This window comes from Choloepus didactylus, chromosome 18, assembly GCF_015220235.1.
Source record: "Choloepus didactylus isolate mChoDid1 chromosome 18, mChoDid1.pri, whole genome shotgun sequence".
NCBI classification, from domain to species: Eukaryota; Metazoa; Chordata; class Mammalia; order Pilosa; family Megalonychidae; genus Choloepus; species Choloepus didactylus.
The window spans coordinates 16,786,544-16,811,517 of record NC_051324.1 but is presented as its reverse complement, the minus strand read 5'-3'; the positions used below and the strand labels follow the sequence as shown (position 1 = coordinate 16,811,517).

The following is a 24,974-nucleotide window of genomic DNA, read 5'->3' as shown; positions in this document are numbered from 1 at the left end:
AGTCTGCTGACTAAGACTACTTCTGGTTGAGGTTTCTCTGGAGCATGACCAGAGCTGCTCCGACAGCTGCGTCCACATCCTGCCCAAAGGACACAGGGAGAGGGAAAGCCCTCTGCACCTCCTGCTTCAGCACCTCATTCCTGGACAGCGCACTCCCACTCGCGATCACCCGCTCCACACCCCACTCCTTGAGCTGCTGAAATGAAAGCATCGAGTGCAAGTTCTGGACAATGCCTCGGCACAGGGCGCGGGTCACGTGGCCCAGGGAGAGATCCGAGGAGGAGATCCTGGTCACTGAGGCCAGTTGGTCCGGAAGGTGCCTCTCTCCCAACATTGTTGGGTTGATGGTGAGGCAGGTGTCTTTCTGCTGGGCAGCTGCCTTGATCATGCGGGAATACACAGTAGACTCTTCGACCGCCAGGCCTGCCAGGAACAGAGAAGACCTCTGTGAGCTCATGCACCCCTGTGCTGCAGGCTACTTGATCCCCCTCCTCACACTGTGGCTGGCTGCTTCCAGACCCCAGCTCGCTATCTCTCTGCTGACCCCAGACTTCAGCGAGGTATCCCCTAAGAGTTGCCATGAGCCCTAAAACCCAAGTCAGCTGTGGGGGCCCTGGTCCAAGAGGGTCAAATGTAAACACTTATCATTTAGTATTGTCTTTACTGCTATTAGTTATTGGTAGTGTCACAGAAATCCCAGTGATGCAGAGCTGGGAAAGCCTAGTCCCCCGCCTCCCCACCGCCTTTATACACATGGAGCACCCAAAGTTCAGAGAGAAGTGATGTGTTGACATCTCATAGCTTACTGCTGTCAAGCCAGACTCCTGGTCAGATTTTCCTCCCCTACCCTACATGAGCTCTACATTCTAATGAAAGCGGGCCTTTGTGTTCAGCAGGCTTTGACCTTAGAATCCCTTTTGGTCTCTAACTTGCCACGAACTGAGAGAGAGCAAATCTGGCCTTCAATAGGGAGAAAGTAATCAAGAAGGGGGGCTCTCCACTACTGATGCACTTTGGAATCAATAGGGGAGCTTTAAAAACCACTGGGCCTGCCCCCATCCCTGGAGACTCTGGTTTTATTGGTCTGGGCAGCAGCCTGAGCACTGGAATTTTTAAACATTCCCCAGGTGATTCTAATATGCAGCGCTGTTGAGAATTGGTCTAGATCAGTGCTGCTCAAAAGCCAATGTGCATTTGAGTTATGTGGGGATCTTAATAAAATGCAGCTTCTGATTCAGTAGGCTTGGGTGGGGCCTGAATTCAGCATTTGTAACAATCTCCCAGAGGATGCCAGTGCTGTCGGTCCGTGGACCACACTTTTGAGTAGCAAGGCTCTAGAGCAGTGGTTATCGACACTCACAGGCATCAGAACCACCCAAAGAACTTTTACAAAATGCCTTGCTCAGGCCCCACCCTAGGCCAAAAAATCAGCATTTCTAGGGGAAGGAGAGGATGTCAGTCACATCATTGGCATATTTAACACGCAAATTCAACCATACATGCTCAGGAATGGAAGACAGAGTGAAATAATTAAAATACCATAGGCAACTAGTCAAAATTTGATCAGCAGGACCCCTGGTTAAATGTTTCAGAATGAATATAAGTATCTTTCCTCTTCCTCTAGAAATTCCACTAAAATACTGGCATATTTAGGAAAGAGACAAGAGAAAGCCACAGATCTTAAAAAAAAAAAAAAAAAAAAATAGGAGAGGAAATAAGGAATGAGAGATTTTGACACATTTTTGGAAGACAGGTAGCAGATACAATGAAAACTGACTTTTCAGAGCAGAGAAGAGGAAGCTACAGCCTGGGAGTCTGCAGAGGAAGATGCTAATGAGCAAGATACTTCAGAAGGTGGAGGTGATACCAGAGTCTTCAGGATGAAAAGTGGCCACTGTCAGTTGTACATATGTTACAAAAATAAAACTTAAAAAAAAAAAAAAAGCAGCTATTGTCTACCAAGCCCTGAGCCCTAAATGCTGCATCCTGAGCCGGTGCTTGGAGAAAGCACGAGATAGGAGGCTCTGAAGCTCCAGCTCCTTCTGTTTCAATTCCCTTGTGCCTCTCATGGTGTCAGCATTTTGCAGTGTGATTCTAGTGTTTGAAGATACGTATTTTTCATACAGTAAAGTCCCTAGATACAAGCTAACTATCTAGTGCTCAGCTAAATAGCAACTGTTCCAACTCTGGGCAAGAAAATTTAGGAACAGACCTTCTAGAGGCAGTGTAGTACAGTGGTCTAGGGCATGGTGCTGGAGCCATACCTCCCAGGGTGAAGCCAAGTTCTGGTAGGGTTACCTGGGTAGGTTAGTTAACCTCTTAGTTTCCCATAAAATAGGTATAATAAAGGTGCCTATCTTCTAGGGTCATTGTGATGATTAAATGAGTTAATATGCATGATTTACACTAATGCACAGTGTCTAGTACATGGTGAGCATGCAGCTGTTACCTATTATTCAACAGTCTTCAACACCCATTGCAACCTTACACCATCTTCCTTTCTATGCTGATTTAGATCTAATCACTGCATTTGATATAATTTGACTGTGTTCAGAGAAATGACCTATGGGAAGGAAACTGATGAGAACAAGGGGTGAGCCAATCCCAGTGAAAGCTCTCGCAGATCCCTGGAGAGTTCCAGGTCCACTGGCTCCCTTCCACAACTCACCCATCATAAGTTGGAAGCCGACTCTGAGAAAAGATGAGCCCTCCTGAACCTAATCAGCCAGCAAAGCCCAGCCATCTCCCTTTAAAAAGATTTCATGCCAGAAAATTCTTCCCAGCTTACAGTAGCACGGAATACAAAATTCAGGCCCTGGCTCCAGATGCTCTGCAGACTCTGCTGGCCTTGCCACTTCCCACTTGCCCCAAGAAGGGACTTGCCCAAGGCCCAAATGTCTGACTCCAGGGACACAGAGCCGGGTGCCTCACAGCCCTCAGTCTGATGCCCATGGGCTCCCCCAGCCAATCGTCCTACAACTGGCCAGGATGAAAATGTGCTCTGACTGCCACACACTGCCCCAGTTAAAACCACCAAACCAAAGCAAAGACTCAAGTTTTTAAAAACGCACATGCAATAGCTGCAAGAGCATACAGTGATTGCCTGTCAGGAACAGGAGAGGGGTGGAAAGGGGTGGCAAAGGGACTGCTGCTTTTCTCTATAAATCCTTCTGTATTATTGGATTTTTAAAGTTCATATGCTTGTATTACTTGAATACAGTTGTTGTTTTTTTTTTCTTTAATTTTAAGGAAATGTTAACACATACTCAAAGTCTTCTTGCTTACTGGGAACCTCCTGGGCCATGATCTGGGCCTTTGGGGAACCTGAAGGGAAGGTGTCTAGCCAGCTGGAAGCCCAAGAGACCTGGCCTCTAGCCCTGACTCTGCATGCTTTGGCTCACCACTTCGTCCTAATCTAAGAGAAGGTATTAACAGAGGTGGAAACTGCAGTGAGCTGCCGCAGGCTTAGAACCACAGAACACCAGAGCTGGGGAAACAGAAGGGAAGGGACTTGCCGAGGCCACATAATGACTCAGGGCTGCAGCTGCAGTAGGAGCCGAGGCCACTGTCCTGGGTCCACCTACCACACTATGCTGATTAACAAATACACATCACAGTACGGACCAGGAACTGATCAAAGTGCTGCACAACATTAACATATTCCACCCTCACAAGCCTTTGAGGTAGGTACTGTGATTGACCCATTTTCAGAGGAGGGAAGTGAAGCACAGAGAGATTAAGTAAGCTGCCCAAAGGCACACAGATCATAAGTGGCAGAGCTGGGGTTGAAACCCAGGCTGTGGGCTCGAGTCCCTGCTCCTAACCACAAGGGTGGAGATCCCATTTGCTGACCTCTGGAAAACGATGCAGAACTAGGGCATTCCGAATAGAGTGAGACCTCTATTTTTGCATCTTATACTTTAATATTTCTATTTCTGGTTAATAAACACAATTCTTTTATGTAAGTAAATTTTATCATATTTGCCTCTATTTTTTTTCAACCAAATGACATAATTGTAGAAACTTCATAAAAAGGTTAAGTTATATTAAAAAAAAAAAAAATACTAACCTTCAAAGCACTCACTGTTTAACCAAAATAAGAGCCACAAAAATGCAAAAGACTTTCTAAAGGCCCTTACAGAGAAATGAAATGTTAACACCCCTTTCAGGGGTAAGAAAAACAGTCACTTCTGTAGAGAGAGAAACACTGTCAACCCAGGAAACAACTAAAAGACCCAATCCATCCAGTTAAACCAGTATCTTGATAGAAAACCTTTTCTGATGCAATGCAAAACAAATTCAAGGTCCAGTTCTTTAAATGAAGCACTCCTGCAGGAACCCCAGGCAATCCTGGGGAGGGGGGGGGGCAGGGGCAGAACCCCCTGGCAATCCTGGTATCCATGGCCTGCCTGACAGGACCAACATCAGTGGGCCACACTTGCCTGTGCCACCAGCACAAGCTTCTCATGTGCCCTCTGCTGCCTGTGTCTCCCACTCTTACTGTGTTGAACGTCTCCTGGAATTCCTGACTTGGAGCTCCTACAGGGCTCCGAAGCATCTGATTTCCCTTGACCTGGACAGCTGACCAGAAATTTCATTTCAACCTTAAATACTTGAAAAGGGAAACTCTGCTGGAGGAAGGAGGTTACATGTTTTGCAGCAGAGGAAGACTTGATTCATTTTACCTTGGGAATTAAAGAAGAGAGTGGGAGGGTATCAGTTTCCAAGGACCATTGCAAGAAAGCCATCAGGAAGTACTCACCAGGAATAAATGCCAAGGGTGTTTTTAATATTGTAAATATCAGGGGTCTTTATACTGACTCATGTTTGAGCATTTTCTTTTCAGCTGTCCATAGTCATCAGAAAGAAAACCCTTAAGTACAAGGGAACCAGGAACTTACTGGCACAGAAAGTAAGACAGTGGGGCATGGCAGAGCTGGGGAGACCATATGATACCCAAAGTCAAGGTTAGGGGAAAAGGACCTCACCCCACCCCACCCCCAAAAAAAAATAGGGCAGGTGATGGCAGCTCAGAAGATGAGAGGAAAAGAGGCTGCAAGCCTAGGTTCTGAGGGAAGGAAAGAATATGCCGCAATCTGGCTGGACCTGAAATGAAAATCTGGAAGCTTAAGCAGCATGTTAATTTCCAAAGCACTGCCATGTAAAAAGGACAAGCAGAGAACACAGCCCTGTGTGGTCCACACTTTACCTAGATCTGCCGTCCACTGAAGCAGCATGTGGACGAATGTGGCCAGCACATTGCCCCCATTGAGTGAGGCTGCCACCCCGAGGTAGGACCCATCAAAGTACGGGAAGTAGGCGACTGGAGCTGAAGGATCTGGAGTCTGCACCGGCTGGAACCCTGAAGGCATGGAGGCTGCCAACTGAACCGAGGTGCTGATGTTGAGAACTGGGGGTCCAAAGAAAGCAGAGGTTAGGCCTGTTGAGCTAATTCAACTTGTGGAGAGCGCAAGTCACAACAGGGCAGTGAGAGAGGGTGGTGGTCTAAAAATTTTGGTTTTACAAATTCTCTGATATGCATCTACATCCATTTAAGAAGTAGAGCCTAATTCCTTCCTCTTGAGTGTGGGCTGGAATTAGTAACTTCTTTCTAAAGAATAGAATGAAACAGAAGTGACTGTGTGAGACTTCAGAGAGGAGGCCATAAAAAGGTCTTGGCCGCTTTCTCTCTTGGGTCCCTTGCTCTGAGGCATCCGGTTGCCGAGTCTTGTGCAGCCCTACAGAGAAGCCCGCATGGCCCTCGAAGAAGCCCTCATGGTAAGGAACTGAGACCTCTGGCCAACAGCCACATGCATGAGCTTAGAAGCAGACGCTCCAGGCTCAGGCAAGCCTTGAGACCAACTGCAGCCCCAGGTGACTGCTTGACAGCAACCTCAGGAGAGACCACGCGCCAGGACCACCCAGCCAGCTGCTAAGTATTGGGTGTTTGTTACGCAGTAATAGATAACTCTGATAGGGAGTAAGACCTCAGGCCAAGTGTTTTAGTCTCTGGGAGACTTCATTCAGTTGTTGCAAGTACCGTCTCCTCATTTCCTGGGGACACTTCCAAAGTATGCTTCTCCACCTCCCTCCACCAACAAGGGGGTAGCTCCTAGATCCAGAACTGAAAGGACGGTTTTCCCCACTAGTTCTAGACTTGAGCCTGCTGACTGCTGTAGCAGCCTCTTCTTCATTTCTCATGAGATTTGGCCCCAAAAATCCTGCTCTTCTCAGTCTGCCAAAAGTAAATAAGGTCAGCATTCAATTTTTCCACATACGGGGGAGTGGAAAGCAAGAAGCACACAAACAAATCTTAGAAAGCCAATGACCTTCACTGTATGTCATGTCAAGCCTTTTAAGCATGAACATAACCTGGAAGCAATAGGTGAAGGTGCTAGCAATGGGGTGCTGACTAACGTTACCTGTTGCCAACTCAGCATAGGCCAGCGGCTCCAGTCCAGAGCCAGAGAATGCTCCCACTCCATCTCTGGAGTGACCTCACCATCTAGAAAGCACATTTATATCCAGGCACAGGGCAGCCCTCTGTGGAGGGAAGAGCCTAAGATTTGAAAACTACCAGGTAAGAGGAAAGGAATGAACACTTATTGATGCCTTCCCCAGGTGCTCTGTCCAGGCACCATCCCATTTATCACAGCCACCCCAGGAGAAAGGCACCATTATCCTCCTCTTGGATGAGGACAAGGGCTCAAGGAGGAGACACAGCCTGCGCAAGATCACGCAAGGGGAAATAGAGGGACTGAAACCCCAACCCAGGCCTGTGTGCTTCACTCCCCAATACCCATGCCTTGGGATGCAGGGATATAAGGCAAGAGTTGGGGTACTGGGAAAATTAAAAAACATAGAAAAACTTAGTGCTTTCCTGGGACATTGATTTTTGGTGAAAATTTGGGAGAAAAAGGAGGTTCTGAACTTTGTTGATATTGAAAGCTTTTACCACATATATACAAAAAAAACAATATAGGCAGAATTTTGCCTCTCCTCTCAGCTAATTTTGTATTTTTTCACTTGCTGACTACATTGGTACCACACCTTGCATCAAAATGTCTGCATCTTCATTTTCTCTGTGTGTTCAATACGGTTTTTAAAAAGCAGAAATTCTGTTTCAAAAAAATTACTACCACAACGCAAACAAAAAAACACAGTTGCTTGAAATTTTGTCTTTTAATAATATAACGGAATGAGAATAAATTACTACACAGAGGATTGTGCTGGTTAGAATTTTTGAACTCAGGGTTGAACTGTAATATTTCTAATTGATGGACGAGACAAAGATGTTAATGCAAAAGGAAAAACCAGGGTAAAAAAAATGAATTCGTTGTCCTCTCACTAAGAAGGAGGGACACCCAGATGGACTTGCTCAGCCAGGCTGCTGGGAAGATCGGACGAAACTTGTACTGGGATGCACTGTGCATCATCCTGCAAACACCTGCTCGGAGAGGCAGGCCCAGGATTTTACCCTAGACCAGGGATCAGCAAACTATTTCCCACAGGCCACCTGTGGTTGTATGGTCTGTGAGCCAAGAATGGGTATTACATTTTTTTAATAGTAACTTTATTGAGATTTAATTCATATAACATAAAACCCACCCATTCAATGGCTTTTAGTATATTCACAAAGTTGTACAAGTGCCAACACTATTTAATTTTAGAATATTGTTATCATACCTGTTAGCAGTCACCCTCCACTTCTACTTCTCCCCAGCCCCTGAAAACCATCAATCTGCATTCTGTCTCTATGGATTTGGTTATTCTGGGCACTTCTTACAAATGGAATTATACAATTTATGGCCTTTTGTGACAGCACTTAATATGTTTTCAGGATTCATCGTGTTGTCACATGTATTGATATTTCATTCCTTTTCTATGGCTGAATAATATTCCATTGAATGGATGTACCATATTTTGTTTATCCATTCATCAGTTGATAGACAAAACTAGTCACTTTTGGCCTTTATGACTAACGCTGCTATGTAAAAGTTTTTGTGTGAACATGTTTCCCATATAGACCCAAATCTTGGGTATACATCCAGGCGTGGAATTGCTGGGTCATATGGTAACTCTATATTTTAACATCTTGGGGAACTGTTTCCCAGAGTGGCTGTACCATTTTATAATCCCACAAGCATATTTTTACATTCTTAAATGAATGAAAAGAAATCAAAAGAAGAATAACATTTCATGACATGTTAAAACCATACGAACTTCAAATTTCAGTGTTTCATAAATAAAGTTTTACCGGAACACAGCCATGCTGGTTTATTTATGTACTGTCTACAACAGGAGAGTTAAATAGTTACAACAGAGACCATGTGGCCCTCAAAGCCTAAAATGTTTATTCTCTGGCCCTTTAATGAAAAAGTTTGCCAACCCCTACCCTAGACTGCTGCCTCCAGCTCACTGTGATGTCTCTCACGGTGAATACAGAAAGATCCCACACTTCCAATCAGATCTGACGCGCTCTTATCAACAAACACATAAAAACAAAATACTGTCATCTATGAAGCTATTTTCTCACTCACGGAATTACATACCAGTCAACTGGAGAGGGCCATTCTCCCTCACCTGCCCTTAAGGGAGCAGCACAGTTGTGTGCACACCTGTCAGTGCTCGGGGAGGAAACTTGCCCTGTTGGGACTGTACACTCCCCTGAGCAGAGGCTGCTGAGGCTGTTAAGTTATGTGTGTCCTTCAAAACCTAGCCCAAAGCTGGTGCTTAGGAGGCGCCAGTATAAGTCTGAGGAGCAAACAAAAGAAAGCGTTACCTGCATCTGTCCTGTGGGCCATGCAGGAATAGACTGAGCACTGTAAATCGCCCATGGCCACGCCCACCTCTGTCCCCTTTGGGATTTCAAACCATGCGTGGGAAGTTCTGCCTGCCACACTTCCAGGCTCAGCAATGTCTGGGAGCAGGTGGATGGGAAAGCCTGAGGCCCTCAGTCTGTAAAATAAAAGTGGACACCTGTGTTTACCTGGTATCTGGTTTTCTGTTTTTTGTTGTTTCCAGGTAACACATCAAGGAAAAGAACTATAGGATGCACAGATGAGAAGGGAGGGTAGAATCTTGTGCTTCACAAGCAGGCTCTTTGGCTTTTTTAAAATCAGGAGCCATAGGCTTGGGTTTTTAAAATAGTGAACACTGATTTCCAAAAGCTTGGGATTCACCTTCCTTGGGAAGAAAAGAGCCAGCATAAGCAACACTGATCAGGAAGAATTAGCTAAGAGCCAGATATCACCAGAATATACACCTCCTATGTTTGAAGGGAACACAAAAACACTCTGCAAAAGGAGGTAGATGAATTTCAGAGCAAGGTGATAGTAGGTTAACAAAATGCAAACCAAAATCACACCCGTCAGTCTCCTGGATGTCAAGTGTAGCATTCGAGGTTAGTGAGTATGGGGCTGTCAATTTATAAAACATGCTAGAAAGTCCTTTACCTGAACTACCAGGTGCTTTTATTTCAGAGCTCAGAATCTGAGCCCTGAAGGAAGTGACCTTATAGGGGCACTGGACTTCTGTACCTGAAAAGGCAAACGATTGTTTAAAAGGAACTTAGAAGGCATCCCTCATGCTTGCTACTTCCATTTCTTAATCTTATTTTTAAATATGTTTGAAAAGTGAAAAGTTCCTTGAAATTCACAGGCTGAGCCCCAGTCACAGAGAACTGGGGTGCCCATCCCAGGTGGGACGAGTGTGGATGAGGAATAGAAAAGCACAGTGCAGTGGGCAGAGCATGAGACCACACACCACACAGCTTCATGACAGCCAGGCCCACGCCAAGTGACCTTTGGAATCTGAAGCCTGCCCTTCCCAGACACGAAAACCTCACTGAAGGTTGCACTCCAGAGCTGCACTTCAGACTGAAGCCAGCCTGCTGAGGTTATACCCACATGTCCAAGTTCCAGCGTTGGCTCTGTGTGTTGAAATATCCCCAACTAACAGCATTCTGGTCTGACATCAGGGGTCTTTGCAAGCCACACAACATGGCCACCACATAGTCATGGATGGTGCCAGCTGCATCGTAGGACTTCAGGAACTCTGGGCTGTTTTTCATACCAAAAACAATGCATTGGAGTCTGATATTGTCTCAAAAGCATTTGTTGCACCTAGCTGTGGGCAGTACAGACAAGAAATGGCATAAGCAGCCAGACCCATATGCTGTGGCCAGTGGCTAGAGTACAGCTGGACTTCCCCAGGTGAAGGCCTCCCAGCTACTCCAAGCAATGCTGGCAGGAGTCAGCCCTGGGGTGGGGTGGGGGTTGGGGGGACACAATGTGGGAGAACATGCCATGCCTGGGAAGGCAGGACAGGGGCCCTTCTCAGCAACCCTATAGCTCTGACCCACCAGGCACTCACCATGTGACCCTTGGAAAACCACTTGCCTCCTCTGGCCTCTTCTTTTCACCTCAGGGTTAGAATGGCATAACCAACAGAAAGCCCATTAAGAAATGAAGCCCTTCTAAACCATGACTAGGCCTTGGGACCACACCTGTGCCAGACCACACTCTCCAAAGCACAATCCAGCAGGAAGAATGAGGCTGACAGGATGGAGTTGCAGCCTCCTGCCCACTCACAAGTGGAAATCCAGAACTCAAATCACAGTTGCCCATACCTATTTTTCAAAAGCCAGAAAATAGTTGCACAGCCAAACCCTGTGGCCACACTGAAATGGGACTCCGGCAGGGGAAGAGAAGCCAGGAACCTGCTGCTGCACCGACCATCCTGCCAGGTGACCAGCTGGCTCACAGCTCTGGGCTCGAACACAGGGGCAGCCCCTCCCTCTGTCCATTCACAGCCTGGAACAAAAAAGATCATCAAAAACAGAGAATGCAGCAACTGGTCAGGCACCAGCATGTCCTGGATTCAATTCGGCTAATGAGATTATAATATACACACTTATCACCCTATGAAAAACTCTGCTCACACATGTGGATTCCAGTATCAGAGTGCCAGGGTTTAGTACCTGGCTGTACTACCCAGCAGCTGTATGAGCCTGGGCAAGCCACTTACGTCTTCATTTGTCCCACTTCTTCTATGATTCTTTTTATTCATTTTCTTTAAGTTGTTATTATATCTCACCCCCTTCCTCCAATAAAATAAGTGTAACATATTCTCAAATTCCCTTGTGTCCATCCTTCCAACCCTCAACATGATGATATTATCTAGACTCAATTCTGGATGATTATGAATATACTGCCCCTTTTTCTTTGGTCTTAGCTAACTGAATTGTAGACATCAAAACTTTACTAAATGTACACCAATGTTCATAGCAGCATTATTCACAATAGCCAAAAGGTGGAAGCAACCCAAGTGGTCATCAGCACATGAATGGATAAACTAAATGTGGTATATCCATACAGTGGAAATTATTCCATGATATGTGAGGCAACATGGATGAACCCTGAAGACAACATGTTGAGTGAAATAAGCCAGGTACAAAAGGACAAGTACTGTGTAATCTTACTTTTACAAAATAACTAGAATATGCAAATTCACAGAGACAGAAAGTAGGTAACAAGTTATTAGGATGGGAGAGGAGGGTGTTCACATGCACAGAGTTACTATTTGGACTGATGGAAAAATTTCGGTGATGGATGGTGGTGATGGTGGCACAATATTTTGAATGTAACTAATACCACTGAATTGTACTCTTGAAAGTGGTCAAAACGGAAACCACAATAAAAAAAAATTAAGGGTTAAAAAAAATCCTTACTAACATATTTGTCCATCTTTATATATTTTTTGTAACATCTTCTGGATTTTTCTGTGTTATTTAAATACTTCATCCAAAAGTGTTTCCAGTTTAGGTCTTTCTTTGGCAAAACTTCTGAGGCCTATATGCCTCAGCCTACTTTTATCATGTTCTCATATGAAAGTCTGATCCGCTGTAACATTCTAGGTTCTAACTTCCTTTTCTTCAACACTCAAAAGCACTATTTGTGGTAGATTCAAAATGGCCACAAATTCTATGCTACTTCTCCCATTGAGAGGTGGAGTCTAAATCCTCTTTCCCTGAATCTCTGCTGGCCTTAGTGACTTGACTGATCAATAGAACATGACAGAAGTGACGTCCTAGGACCCCCAAGGCTAGATCACCAGAAGTCTTGCAGTTCCTGTCCAAGCTTCTTGGAACACTCACTCTGGGAAAACCAGCCACCATGTAAGAAGTCCAACTTCCCCGAGGCCCCTGTGCTACCGAGATTATGTGGAGAGGCCACATAGAGGTGCTCTGGCCAACTGTACCCAGCCTTCCTCACTAAGACACCAGGCCCTGAATGAAACTGTCCTGGATCCTCCAAACCAATCACCAGATAAATATACCGAGCAACCTCTATCAACTCCATGTAGAATAGAAGAATCACCTAGCTGATCCCTGCCCAATCCCTGACCCTCGAGATCATGAGATATAATAAAATGGCTGTTGTTTTAACCCACTAAGATTGGAGGTAGTTTGGTAGGCAGCAATAGATAACTAAAATAGAATTCCATTGCCTTCTAACAAAGTACGTTACCCTAATGTCAATCAACTTTGTATGCCTTTATATGAGGTGTGAGCCTTTGCTCTGTGAGCTTTTAGAATGTTCTCTTTGTCTTTGAAATCCTTAAAATTTCACTGTAAGTTTAGCTGTGGGTTTTTCCTTATCTCTCTTCTTTGGTATTGTATGGGCCTTTTCTGTCTGGGGTGTTCCATCTTATTTGTCAGTTATGGGAAATTTTTCTCCATTACATCTTCAAATATTTTCCTCCTCTGCACTTTTAATTTTCCCTGTCTGGGTCTACTGTTATTCAGATGTTGGCACTTCTATTTGTAGCTTCCATATCTTTTAGCTTTTCCTTTATATTTTCTACTTTGTTCTTTCCTCCTTCTTTCTGAGAGCTTTCCTCAATTTGATCTTTCATTCTCTAATTTGTTCTAAAGTTCTATCCATTCTGCTATTAGTTCCATTGTGTTCTTTATTTCAACTATTATATTTTTCATACATAATATTTCAGCTTGGTTCTTTTTTATGTTTTCTATTTGCTGTTTCCTTGATAATATCTTTTAGTATGTGTATTAAGGTAATTTGAAATTCTTAATCTGTTCACTCTAATAGTTCTGCTTCTGATAGAATCTCCATCAAAAAGCCCAGCATAATCTTTCTCTTGCAAAATCCTTGTGCTCTTCAGATTTCCTGTTATTCTGGCCTGTGAGCTCATTTTCCCCTGGGGGTTCTGGCTACTCTATGGGGCACTGTAAATGCGCCAAGCCACAGTGAGCTGGGGAGACAGGATGGGTGAGGAAGGGGAGAGGAATGAGTCCTGGGGTAGATCCACAAAACATCTCCTCAGATGAGGGTTTCCCCTCTACCCCCCAGGAAGAAACAATGTTATGAGGATCCTTCAATTGCAGGTCACCTGTCCTATGGGGTGGAGGAACACCTGCTTTTCTTGGCTGCCTTGGTGTTTCTCCTGAAGACACCTGGACCAGAGCTATGAGTTACTGCCTGCGTGGGGGACAGGCACTGCTTGTCCGAGGCCATCGTAAGGGAGAAACAAGGACAGAATTTCAGCATGTTTTCAGCAGTTCCCTTCCTGGTTTATCCTCCCACACACAAGACTGGTTGCCTCTTGCCTCAGACCCGAACCATCCATCTATAAACGCCAGCTCAAAACAGCCCCATCACCCCAGGGTTTCTCACAGCATTCTCCCCTTCCCTTGGTGTTTTCCTCTTACGAGTTCTCTGAAACTCATCTGGGGGAAAGAGCCAGCAGTCATTTCAGCATCTTGGAGACAACTGTATCTGGAAATCCAGAGGCAGGGTGGACTTATAGCTGTTTCCCTGGATCCTGGTGGCTCTGCCTGCCTGTGTGTTGACTTTACTCTTGGGCTAGCAGCAAGGGTAACGGTGGCAGCAAAAAGAGGGTCAGATCTTGACCTAACCTTTCTGTGCCTCAGTTTCCTAATCTGTAAAGTGCAAATCATAGAATATTTATCTCAGGGTTGTTGTGAGGATCAAATTAATAAATACATGTAAAGAAGTTAGAACACTACCTGGCATATGGTGAGTGCTCCTTGTTAGTGATGATGATGATTATGAACCTTTACCTTCCAAACTTTGTCCATGGTCCCAATACTTTCCCAGCAGCCTCTGAGAAAAAGAATCCATCTCCTTACAAACCTTTTGTTCTCTCTTGTCTTCAAAGAAATTTCATGCAATATAAATACAAACACCGCAGCAGAATGGGAAAAGAACACTGACATTAAGGGGCAGTACAGAAAAGTTGTCAGCAATTGAGCCAGATGTAAAGGATGAAGATGAGAATCCGGTCTCCACTGCAGAGTGATACATGCCACAAAGCAAAGCAGGGCATAGCACCACACAAAGCTGTTTCAAGGCTGTGTCTTGATCTCAGAAACGAGATTTGGGAGCCAAGGTCATTACATTTTCCTATAAATTTTCTCATTGAGAACCAAAGAAAAAGACCTAATCCCTCTCGCCCTTAGTTCCAGGTGATGAAATATCCATTCATTCATGCATGAATGCATGATATATTTATTGAGTATCCAACATGGATCAGGCAATGGTTCTAGACACTGACGATGCAGCAGTGAACAAGAAAATGCCCCTGCCTTTATGAAGCTTATATTCTAGGAAGGGAGATAGAATATAAACAAGCAAATATAAAATATCAGGTACTTTTAGGTACTATGAAGACATGTACAAATCGCCCATACGGTCCCCTTAAATAAGACATCTCGATGGACTAATGACTAATCAGCCCATGATCACACATAACTGTGGTGTCATACATTTGGTATCTTTTTTTCATGGAAGTGGACAAAGAGTGCTGGAGGGTGATCAGGGACATCCTCTCTGAGATGACACGTGAGGAGGGACTTAAATGAAGTAAAGGAGTGAGCCATAAGGATGCCTGGGGACATGTGTTCCAGGTGGAGGCCCTGAGCGATTTCATCAACCAATCTCCGATTAGTGTCCTGGTTGGTACCCAGCAGGAGCAGGGAGGCGTGTTACACCTGAAGGCTCTGGGGTCCAAGCACCTGAAGCATTTGTTTGGAATCACTATTTCACCTGGGCCTGGGGGTTTCCTCCTGGCTAGAGAGATGGCTTCCTTGGAGTAGTCCCACAGCTACATTTACACCTAAACTAAAACTTGAATTCTCATCCCAGCCCTAAAGATAGATTTCTACAGTTTTGTTTTGTTTTTTAAACTGCTTGATTTGCTTTCAAAACTCTCTTGATCCAATTTATTTTCTTTTTTTAAAAAACATTTTCATTTTTATTTCATTTTTATTATAAAACAAATACATAGTGTTTACCATGTACCAGGTACTATTCAAAGCACTTTAAAAATATTAACTCCCGGGGTGGGGGGGGAAGGGGTATTGTGTATAAAAATTAAAATAAAGATAAAAGAAAAAATATTAACTCGCTTAATCTACATAATAATGTGATAAGGTAGATGTGATAATTATCCCCATTTTACAGAAAAGAAAAATTAAACACAGAGAAGTTAAAAAATTGTCCCAGGATTCAAATTCAGGCAGTCTCCCCAAGAATCTGGGCTGACAGATATGTTCTTTTTTCTTTTTTTTTCCCTTGGGGGGTGGTGCAATATACAAAGAATTGGTGTATTTTTTAATTTTTAAAACTCATTCTCAATATAAGGGTTCAAATATTACAGATGAAGCAAAGGGCCTGCTTGACCAGGATCCCACCCAAGGCCAGCCCTTTCTATCACTGTTAACACTCCTTGGGTAAACAGCCAGAGGTCATACATTTGCATACATATGTCTATTTTGTTTTGTTTTTCGAGGGGCTATAATTTTAAATAAATAGTACTATATTGTACTGATTGTTCCACAGGGTTTTTTGTTTTTGTCTTTGTTTTGTTTTGTTTTACCATCAAGAGTACATCCCAGAGGTCCTTCTGTGTCAGTACACAAGGATCTGCCTCATTCTTCATAACTACTGGCTAGAGTTCTACAGCATGCACACACTGGCCTTTACTTAACCATCTCCCTACGGTTAGAATATCCCTTTTTTTTCCCCAAAAAAATACATAAATAATAAAGAAAGAAAAAAGAAAAAGAACACACACACATAAACAAATAAATGTCCCACTTTCCACTGTCATAAATAGGGAGGCAATGAACAACCTAAATTACGCCTCTTTGTGCCCACATTCAAGTTCTTTTGAACAGATTCTAAGAAGTACAATGCTGAGTCACAGCAGCTTCATTATTTTTAATAGGTCCTGCCAAACTGCCCTCCCAAACAGCTGAACCAATTTACACTACTAGCAGCATCATTAAGAGAAACAATTTTCCAGCCCCTTGCCAACATTTCCCTAATTACTAATGACACTGAGCATCTTTTCAGAACCTTATTCGCCATCTGTATTTCCTCTTCTAAGAACTGCCTGTGGGTACCCTTTGTCCATTTTTCCACAGGGCCATTTGTCCTTTTTGTTACTGGTTCTTCTTATGCACTCATATGAATCTTTTGTCTGCTATACATGGTGCAAATATTTTCTTCCAGTCTGCTGCTTGCCTTTTAGCTTTGTTTTATGATTCCTATTTCCCTCCTGCTATTACTGAGCCTGAAAATGCAGTTAGGAAACAGGCATAACCACAGCTTCTCAGAAGACATTGATTGCTCCCTGTCCTCTCTTCCAACTTGCTCACCTCCTACCCTCATTGAAGCACTCAGCTCTCTGCTGGAGTTACTGTTGCCCACATTGCCCATTAGTCCATGTGCCCCGGCAGGTAGAGGAGTCTTCCCACTCCTTTCTGTATCTCCCATGGGGCCCAGAACAGAGCCTTATATATTGTAGATACTGAAACCAAACTGAATTAAGGCTGCCACTAAAAGCAGCAGGACTTGATCCCGATTATGATTTCACTCAACTCCACTAAGCAGGTATCATCATCATCAAGCAGTGGTTTTCCTCCTTCCCAGAAACAGAAAACAAAACAAGAAGGCATGTGGCTCAGTTCAATGAAATATTAAGCAGCTCCCTCCAACGATGTGGGCAATGGTTAGTGTGGCTGGTACAAAGACCAGGAGATGAGGAGAAAGGAGGGCATATAACCAGACCACAAACATTAGATCTATGCTGTCCTCTTTGGGAAAGGTTTTAGTATTAAAAGGGCATTTATCCTCGTTAATGCAAAATTAAGGAGTTTAAGACGACTTTTACAACCTAGACTCGGAGAGGTCAACTATTAATACCCTGGTTGGCCTTCTGCTCCTGCCACTGCTTGGAGACAAACAGTCCCTGTGATCCCAGTGGCTGCACAGCAGGCAGATGAGGGGGAGGGAGACTGCGCCAGCTTCTACAATTACCCCAGTCCCATCCTCAGGACCCATCAAAGGATGCATCACTAGACGCCAGTCAAGGTCATGAGAGGCAAGACTCCACTCACGTGGCCAGGGGACTCTCCAGGCAGAAAGGGATGAATCCAATCCCATGAACTGCATCTCCCCAAAGTAGCCATCCATTCTCTGCTTAAAATACCCACAGCAAACTGTTTATACTATTGAAGTTTGGCAATGGGTATATTTTGGTTCATAATAGTCTTCTACTTACGCATCTACATAAAATTTTTTATAATTAAAAAATTTTTAATGCCTGCCCTAATGGGCAGCTCACTCCCTCCTGTGGGAGCCTAATCCTTCTTTGGACAGCTCTGTCATGAGCTTCTTTCACTGAGCTGTTGTGGCTTCTGTAGCTCTGGTCTTCCCAGAGACCTTTAAAGCTCAGTGTCAGAAGTAAGACCTGGGTTGAAAAACTGGAGTCGCCACTCGCTCTCATATGACCTTGAGCATATTATTTTACCTCTCCGAACCTCAACTTCTCATTTGCACAATGGGGACAGTAATGTAAATAATGTCATAAAGTTGCTGGGAAAGCTCAATGACATCAGGCAGGTAGCATCCTTAGCCCATCACCTGGCATGTGAAGTGCTCCTTGCTGTTATACTGGCTTAGTTTTTCCCCCACCTCTTGTGCTGTGATGGGCCTTGGGATAGAAGAAGACAGACCAAAGAATGCTTAGCAACTGAGCCTGAAGAAAGGACCTGCCCTGGAATAAAGAATCACAAATCTCTGATGATGCTAAACAACAGAAACTAGGCCCAAATTCAAAAAAAAAAAAAAAAAAAAAAAAGGTACGCTTTGTGTCTTGGCATCTCCTAGAGCTACAGCCAAGTTCTTGGTTACTGGAGCTAATACTCTAGGACAGTGACCCAAATAAAGAGAAAGCTGTAGAAAGTCCACTGCACTGAATCCTATAGAAGAAGCATAGGAAATGTACCCTCTTACCTCTCCCCCATTCATGGATAATGCACTGATAAGCTGTGAGTTACGGAGTTCACCTATTCATTACATTTTTGTATAACACAGGGGGTACACACAAAATATAAGAGGCAGCTTATGCCATTCCATTCCAAGCGCAAGACACCGTTCCCACTGGAGGATAACCTGACCCTTCGCCAAGAGTCCTCAGAGCACTTTTCTGGTTCAAGAAGTGATGTTAGCAGCATGAGATCATCTCCTGAGCCCAACTTACCTTTACCTTTTTTCCAAAACACAACTCCATGCATCTGTCCTGACACTCCGATGCTGCCAACTCTCCGGAGCTGCTGCCGGGGAAGGGCAGCAAGGCACTCGTTTAGGGCTTGGGTGATTCTACTCACATCCTGCTCCCGCCCCTGGAAACAGAAGAGGACACATTGGGCAGAGGCAAGCAAACAGGCCAGGGGAAGAGGGCAGAGGCCTCAAGGGATCCCCCCTGATGGCGGCTGCCCAGCTAATCCCACAGAGGTCACTGCTGGGGCTTGCTGATGGGTCTCTGGGATGGGATGTGGGCCAAGGGTTCTCTGCCACCTCCAGCAGGCCTGGAGTAGGAATGTGGTGGGCAAGTCCCCACTGCCCCCCTTCACAGAGGAGGCACTGCTGCAGGTTAGGTTAAGCAGATAGCCCAGGCTCTGCCCTCCACAATAAGTGAGTTGGAGCTGAGTAAAGCACTGCCCCTGCCTATAAGGAACTTACAGTCCAGCAGGAAGGGTATAAAGGCACAAGAAAGACCATGCTGCAAGGAGAGATCAGGCAATGGTCTTACATAGGGCACATAGAGTGATGGGGTGAGCTAAGGATGGAACACTGCGGGGAGGAACCTGGCCCAAGAAATGTGGCCAAGCAAGGCCCCGTGGACTAAAGTGCTTTCGTCTGCTTGGGCTTTAGTTCATCCATCTAGCAAAATATTTTCTGAGTGATTTGAGGGCCAAGCCCTTGACCTTGAGACAAAAAACTGCCTGGGGTGTGGAGGGGGTTCCCAGCAGCTCTGGCAGGAGGAGTGGCAGCAGCCAGGAAGCTCAGTTTTGAAAGGGTTTTCAGTATATCACAGCTTGCAGATACCCTCCCCACCACCAAAATGCCCAAGAAGGAGGTCAGTTCAGCAGAAGCAGTGGTGGAGGAGGAGCCCAAAAAAAACTGCCTGGGGTGTGGAGGGGGTTCCCAGTAGCTCTGGCAGGAGGAGTGGCAGCAGCCAGGAAGCTCAGCTTTGAAAGGGTTTTCAGTATATCACAGCTTGCAGATACCTTCCCCGCCACCAAAATGCCCAAGAAGGAGGTCAGTTCAGCAGAAGCAGTGGTGAAGGAGGAGCCCAAGACGAGCTCCGCAAGGTTGCTAGCTAAAACTGCTCTTTAAAGTAGAAACAAAGCTACAAAAGGCAGCAGGAAAAGATAAACCTTCAGACAAAAAGTTCAAACAAAAGGGGAGGGAAGGGAAAACGAGGCAAAGTGGCTAAGAAGAAACTAAAGAATATTTACCTCCAGAAAATGGAGAAACTAAAAATGAGGAGAGTCCAGCCTCTGATGAAGCAGGAGAGAAAGCAGCCAAGTCTGATTACTATCATATACCATGTCTTATTGGTGGTCCCTGTATCTCCCTTCTTGTGCAATCCAGAGGAATATTTTTATCAACATTTTGTAAACGGAAGTTTTTTAGTAGCTGCAGACACATTTTTAAGGAGGGACTCTCACCTCATCCCATTTTTTAAGTAGAAATGCTTTTTTTTTTTTTAAAGAAGTAAAATTATTTGCTGGTTTGTTGTTTTTTTAACACAACCAGAAAACAGCGAGACACTGAATTACGGGAGACTCTGACTGTCTTGGGTGTCAACATTCCCCAGGTAGAGGGGCAAAAATAGTTTTTATGTCCTAAATACAATGCATAAATGGCAATGCAGTCATGCATTTAATATGTCTCAAATATTTTAAATTACTTCCATTCCCATGTTGTTTTTTATAAAGAAAACCACTCCCTAATCCTGGCTCCCTCTGTCAGAACTGTGTGCACTCTGTAGCATCTTTAGTTGTGGCAGTCCAGTTTTTCTAACACCTTTGTTATGTGCTGTGAATGACTGGAAAACAATGAGTATGTAGAGTGCATGATAACAAATTGTGAATTAGTGGAACTTATGCTGTACCAGCTTATCAACATTTGAAGATGTCCTCTCAATGTCCCCTTAAGGAAAATTTCCTCCAAATTTTAAGCTGGAAAGTTACTGGAATAACTTTAGAAAAGAATGACAAGTACATGGCTTTTTAGATTTTCAGTATATAAACTACACTAATAATTGTGAGCAAATTGTTCATAATGTCCACATATTGAACCAATAAAATCAATTACGAAAGATTTTAAAACCACCTAGGGAAGGCAGGAAAGGCAGGTAAGGAAGAAGTAGGGAACATATGGGGCACAGCACCAGTGGGGTGATAGGAGATGAGGCTGAAAAGAGTGCAATCACAGGCCCGAAGCTCCAGGGTGAAGAAAAGTGCTCCTGAAGCAAACATGGAGACCTGGGGCTTGCTGAACAAGAGAGTAGAATCATCAGAGCCATGTTTACAGGAAATTAACTAAGCAATGGCATAAATTAGACAGAGAGAGACTGACAGTGTGGACTTTACAGAGGTGGGGAGGAGATTCAAGAAAGTCAGCACCATCTTTTCCTGAGGGCACCCAAGGACTCCTAGGTGGAGACTGGTCTTTTCTTCTGGCTGTCTCCCTCCTTAAAAACTACTCTAGACAGACTAACCTTGAAAGACAAAGTCATGAGAGGTAACCACAATTTAATCTAATATATTATTGTATATGAGAGTCAAGTGGTCCTCAGAGGCAGAATATGAAAAGAATGCAGGATTCGGTCAAGTTCAAAGGTCTTCAGATCAGACGGGAAAATGCATTTAGATATTCTAGAGCTAAAGAAACACCAAATCCAATCAAGCAGTAAATCTAAATGAGTATGTATTACAGACCCTAATATAACTTCAAAATTAGGCAATACTGTGACTCAAACCTAAGAAACGTGTGTTCCATGACCATCTCTTTCTTTAAATTATGAAGTTGCTCATCGACTGACTATAAATAGCTCTCCAGGATCCCATCCTATTCCAGTAGATGCCTCTAATGAGTTAGAAACCTCAGTAAGCTAAGAAAGCTGCCACAAAATATTCCCTTGGGAAAGCAATCCAGATGACATAACTGTTTTCTTGGTGAGTAAATATATTTTAAAGTGGGAAGACAGAGAATTAAATATATGCATGTTTAAATTAGACAAACTCATGTTATTAATATATGTCAAAAGGAACCTTAATTTGATATTTTTTATTTGATACTTCAAGTAAATGTACATGTTTAAGAGAATTTGGCCTAGGTTGCCTTTGTAACTCCAATTTAAAATGTGAAATTGAGTAACTGATCTAGATTTGTGATTATAAATTCAAATCTCACTAAATTTACAAAAGGATTTGAAACATTACGAGCATTTAAGGATTACATATTTGTATTTCTTAGATTTATAAGAATAACACATATTCTGGAAAGGTTTAAGTCAGTACCTACTTACTACAGTACTTAAAAAAGAAAATATATTAAGTATACAACTGCATGTTAAAACATCTAAGATAATTAACTATTTTCATAAAATGAGATTAAATAATAATCAAAGACATTCAAAAATAATGGTTAAAATGTTAGGTTTATAAACGGAATAAAGTCTATAAGCTAAATTTAAATGCTTAAGAACTAGCATTCTCAATTTAACAAATTGAATATTTATTTGATTTCAACCAAAGTAAACTCTTTCCGGCACCAAAAATCACCTCAAGGCCCAAAATAAATTTACACTTAACTAGAAAAAGCCATGGAAATTCAGAAGAAAGGATGGGGAAGAATGACGTGGTTCAGCTCTCAATTAACGGTCTGTTCTTTTGGGAACTAAAAATGCTTATGGTCCCAGAAAAGCATCTGAAGACTCAGCCCTCAGGCTTTTCACTTCCCTCCAGAGTGCAGCCCACCCCACCCTCATTTGACCCCGGTCAGCCTGTGGCCTTGGTCAGGGGCAGCCCTTGGCTCATAACAAACATGAACAAAGGAGAAGGAGAAAGGTGAGGAAGGGGAGTCTGGGGGAAGGAGAGGTGAAGGAGCTCAAAGCAGAGAAGGTGGCCCAGGTCTTAACAAGGACATCTTTAGGTGGAGGAGAGACTAGGGCAGAACTGACTCGGCCATGAAAGACTGAAAGAGGAGGTACACAGCTGCACACGATCCCCCAAGGAGAAAAAAGGCGGCAACGGGGAGGAAAGAAATCAGCAAGGAAGAGACCTGACTGTCTAATATGGCATTCATTAGACATATGCAGCTAGTCTGAATTGAGATGTGTTGTAAACATAAAACACCCAATGAATTTCAAACCCAGGATGAAAAAAAGTGTTCAATATCTTGCTCATAATTTTTATATTGATTATTACATGTTGGAATGACAATAGGTTGGATTCATTGGGTTAAATAAAATTAATTTCACCTGTTTCTTTATACTTTTTTTAATATGGCTACTAACAAATTGAAAATTAGGCATGTGGCTCATGTCTGTGGCTCCCATTTCAATTGGAAAGTGCTGGTTTGGGGAGTCCTCACATGACCATGAAATGGTTATCTTGCCAGTACAACGGAGCTACTGTTTCAAATGGGCCCAGATGGGTGAACTGTGTGGGTGGAGGTAGTGGTGGAAGAGACCTACTGGATGGGAGTGAAGAAGAGGAGGAAATGTACAGTGGTCAGGTGAGTTTTAGGGTGAATGTGATCAGGGAGTAGCAGGGAAGATGTTGCCCCCATTCCTTGGTTGAGAATACCAGTTGGTCTATATCAAAATCAAATCCTGGAACTTTAGATTGGAAACACATTCTTAGGAACTCATTCAAATCCACTCCCCCACCCCACCCCCACACACCATTTTACAGATGAGAAACCTAAGGCCCAGAGAGAAAAAATAAATAACTCAGAAGAGTCACAGAATTTCCCTCAAAATCCTTGTAGTTTAAATTTGAAAATAACTTTCCATGTAGCTGTCACATTTGGCTTTAGTGTACACAGTAAGTCTGGTGAGTGAAAAGCATGCACATGAGGTTAACAATAGAGGAATCAATTATTGCTGTAGATCAGTGGTTCTCATTTGGGGTGATTTTGTCCCCTAGGGGACATTTGGCAATGTGGAGACATTTTTGGATGCCACAAGAAGGGGGGTAGGTAAGGCTGCTACTACTGACATCTGGTGAGTAGAGGCCAGGGATGCTGCTAAACATCCCACAACGCACAGGACTGCTCCCCTAGAACGAAGAATTACCCAGCCCAAAATGTCAATAGTTTCAAAGACTGAGAGACCCTACTATAGAGGAAATTACAGTAATGCTGTTTATCTCATAATTCACATGTGAAGGATGCGAGGGGGGCTATTGTCGGCATCCTCAGAGCCCCTCATTAAGCAAGTGTGGCCGACAGGGTATGACTGTAAGCACAAAACAGCCTGCTGAACACTGTAGGATGTAGGAAAAAGCAGAGTTTTCTAGAAATTGCCCTATTTCAAGAGAAAAGGGTACACATAAACTCAATCTCCTGTAACCCAGCTCTGCTGATCACCCCCAGGCTCAGAGTGACTCAGGCTCAGATGGACTTTGTCTCCATTTCATAGTCCGTGAAGTAAGATAATCATTCTAAGACACCCTGATGCCCCAACCAGACCAATCTTTAAAACCTCTATGAAAATGCAAAGTGCTCCTGAAAATCTTTATCTTCTAAAATGCTTCTGAGTAAAACAGATTCTGAACCCTAAAGGACTAAGTCCAGATTTATGGCAAGAGCTTATGAAAAACAACACAAACAGTGAACCCTAATGTAGATTATAGACTACAGTTACTGGTACAATTATAATAATATTCTTTCATCAATTGTAACAAAGTACCACATTAATGCAAAGTGTTAATAATAGGGAAAACTGCCTGTGTCAGGGTGGGGAGGGAGGTATATGGGACCTCTGTATTCTCTGCATTTTTCTGTACACTTAATTTCTCTAATAAAAAAAATTATAAATGTTTAAAAAGAGCTTATGAAAAACAAAATTCTTGGGAGTGAGGCTTGGCTCAGAAAGTCATTAATTATGGCTGTATGGGGCCTTTAGAGGTCACTTATTTCAATTTGGAGAACAAGATGTCATGGCACAGAAAGTCCCTTGATAATAATTTCTACTGTCAATAAACCGAACATAGAGCTATTTTTTCAGGGAATTAAAGGAATACAGCTTTGACAACTGACACCTTTTCTGAGCCCACATCTACCTACAGAGCATGTTGTGAAATTGTCCATTTCTACCTGGGACTTTTACAAGACACCAATTGTAGAGTATTAATCTGAGTTTTTAAAACATGTTAATCGACTTATCTCTGGATGTCTTTCTACCTGCTCTGACATCTTTCCTCCAAGGTGTCTCAGCCTCAGGGGCTGGGGGACTTTTGCTGACCACGTATCTGAGTTTCTCAGTTCACGTTCCATCCCTGTGGAATGAGAGAGGAGCTGGTTAGACCTGATTCAGCATCTGCCTGGAGGAAAACCCAGACTCTG

At 43.6% G+C, this 24,974-nt stretch overlaps 1 protein-coding gene across 6 annotated transcripts in view; it reads right to left on the bottom strand.

Annotated features, from left to right (window-relative positions):
• TRPV1 (transient receptor potential cation channel subfamily V member 1) overlaps positions 1 to 24,974 on the bottom strand; it is a 62,849-nt gene that overhangs the window by 36,955 nt on the left and 920 nt on the right. For 3 of the 6 annotated variants that reach the window (XM_037810627.1, XM_037810625.1, XM_037810628.1), the window contains exons 2-7: positions 18,592 to 18,733; positions 10,631 to 10,814; positions 9,909 to 10,061; positions 8,783 to 8,958; positions 5,210 to 5,410; positions 134 to 423 (exon numbers count right to left, since the gene is read on the bottom strand). In XM_037810627.1, coding sequence (XP_037666555.1) covers positions 134 to 423; positions 5,210 to 5,410; positions 8,783 to 8,958; positions 9,909 to 10,061; positions 10,631 to 10,814; positions 18,592 to 18,733 — 1,146 coding nt within the window. Of the gene's footprint in view, positions 1 to 133; positions 424 to 5,209; positions 5,411 to 8,782; positions 8,959 to 9,908; positions 10,062 to 10,630; positions 10,815 to 18,591; positions 18,734 to 24,812; positions 24,908 to 24,974 lie in introns of all 6 variants that reach the window. The other 3 variants (XM_037810626.1, XM_037810630.1, XM_037810629.1) reach the window with 3 other exon arrangements.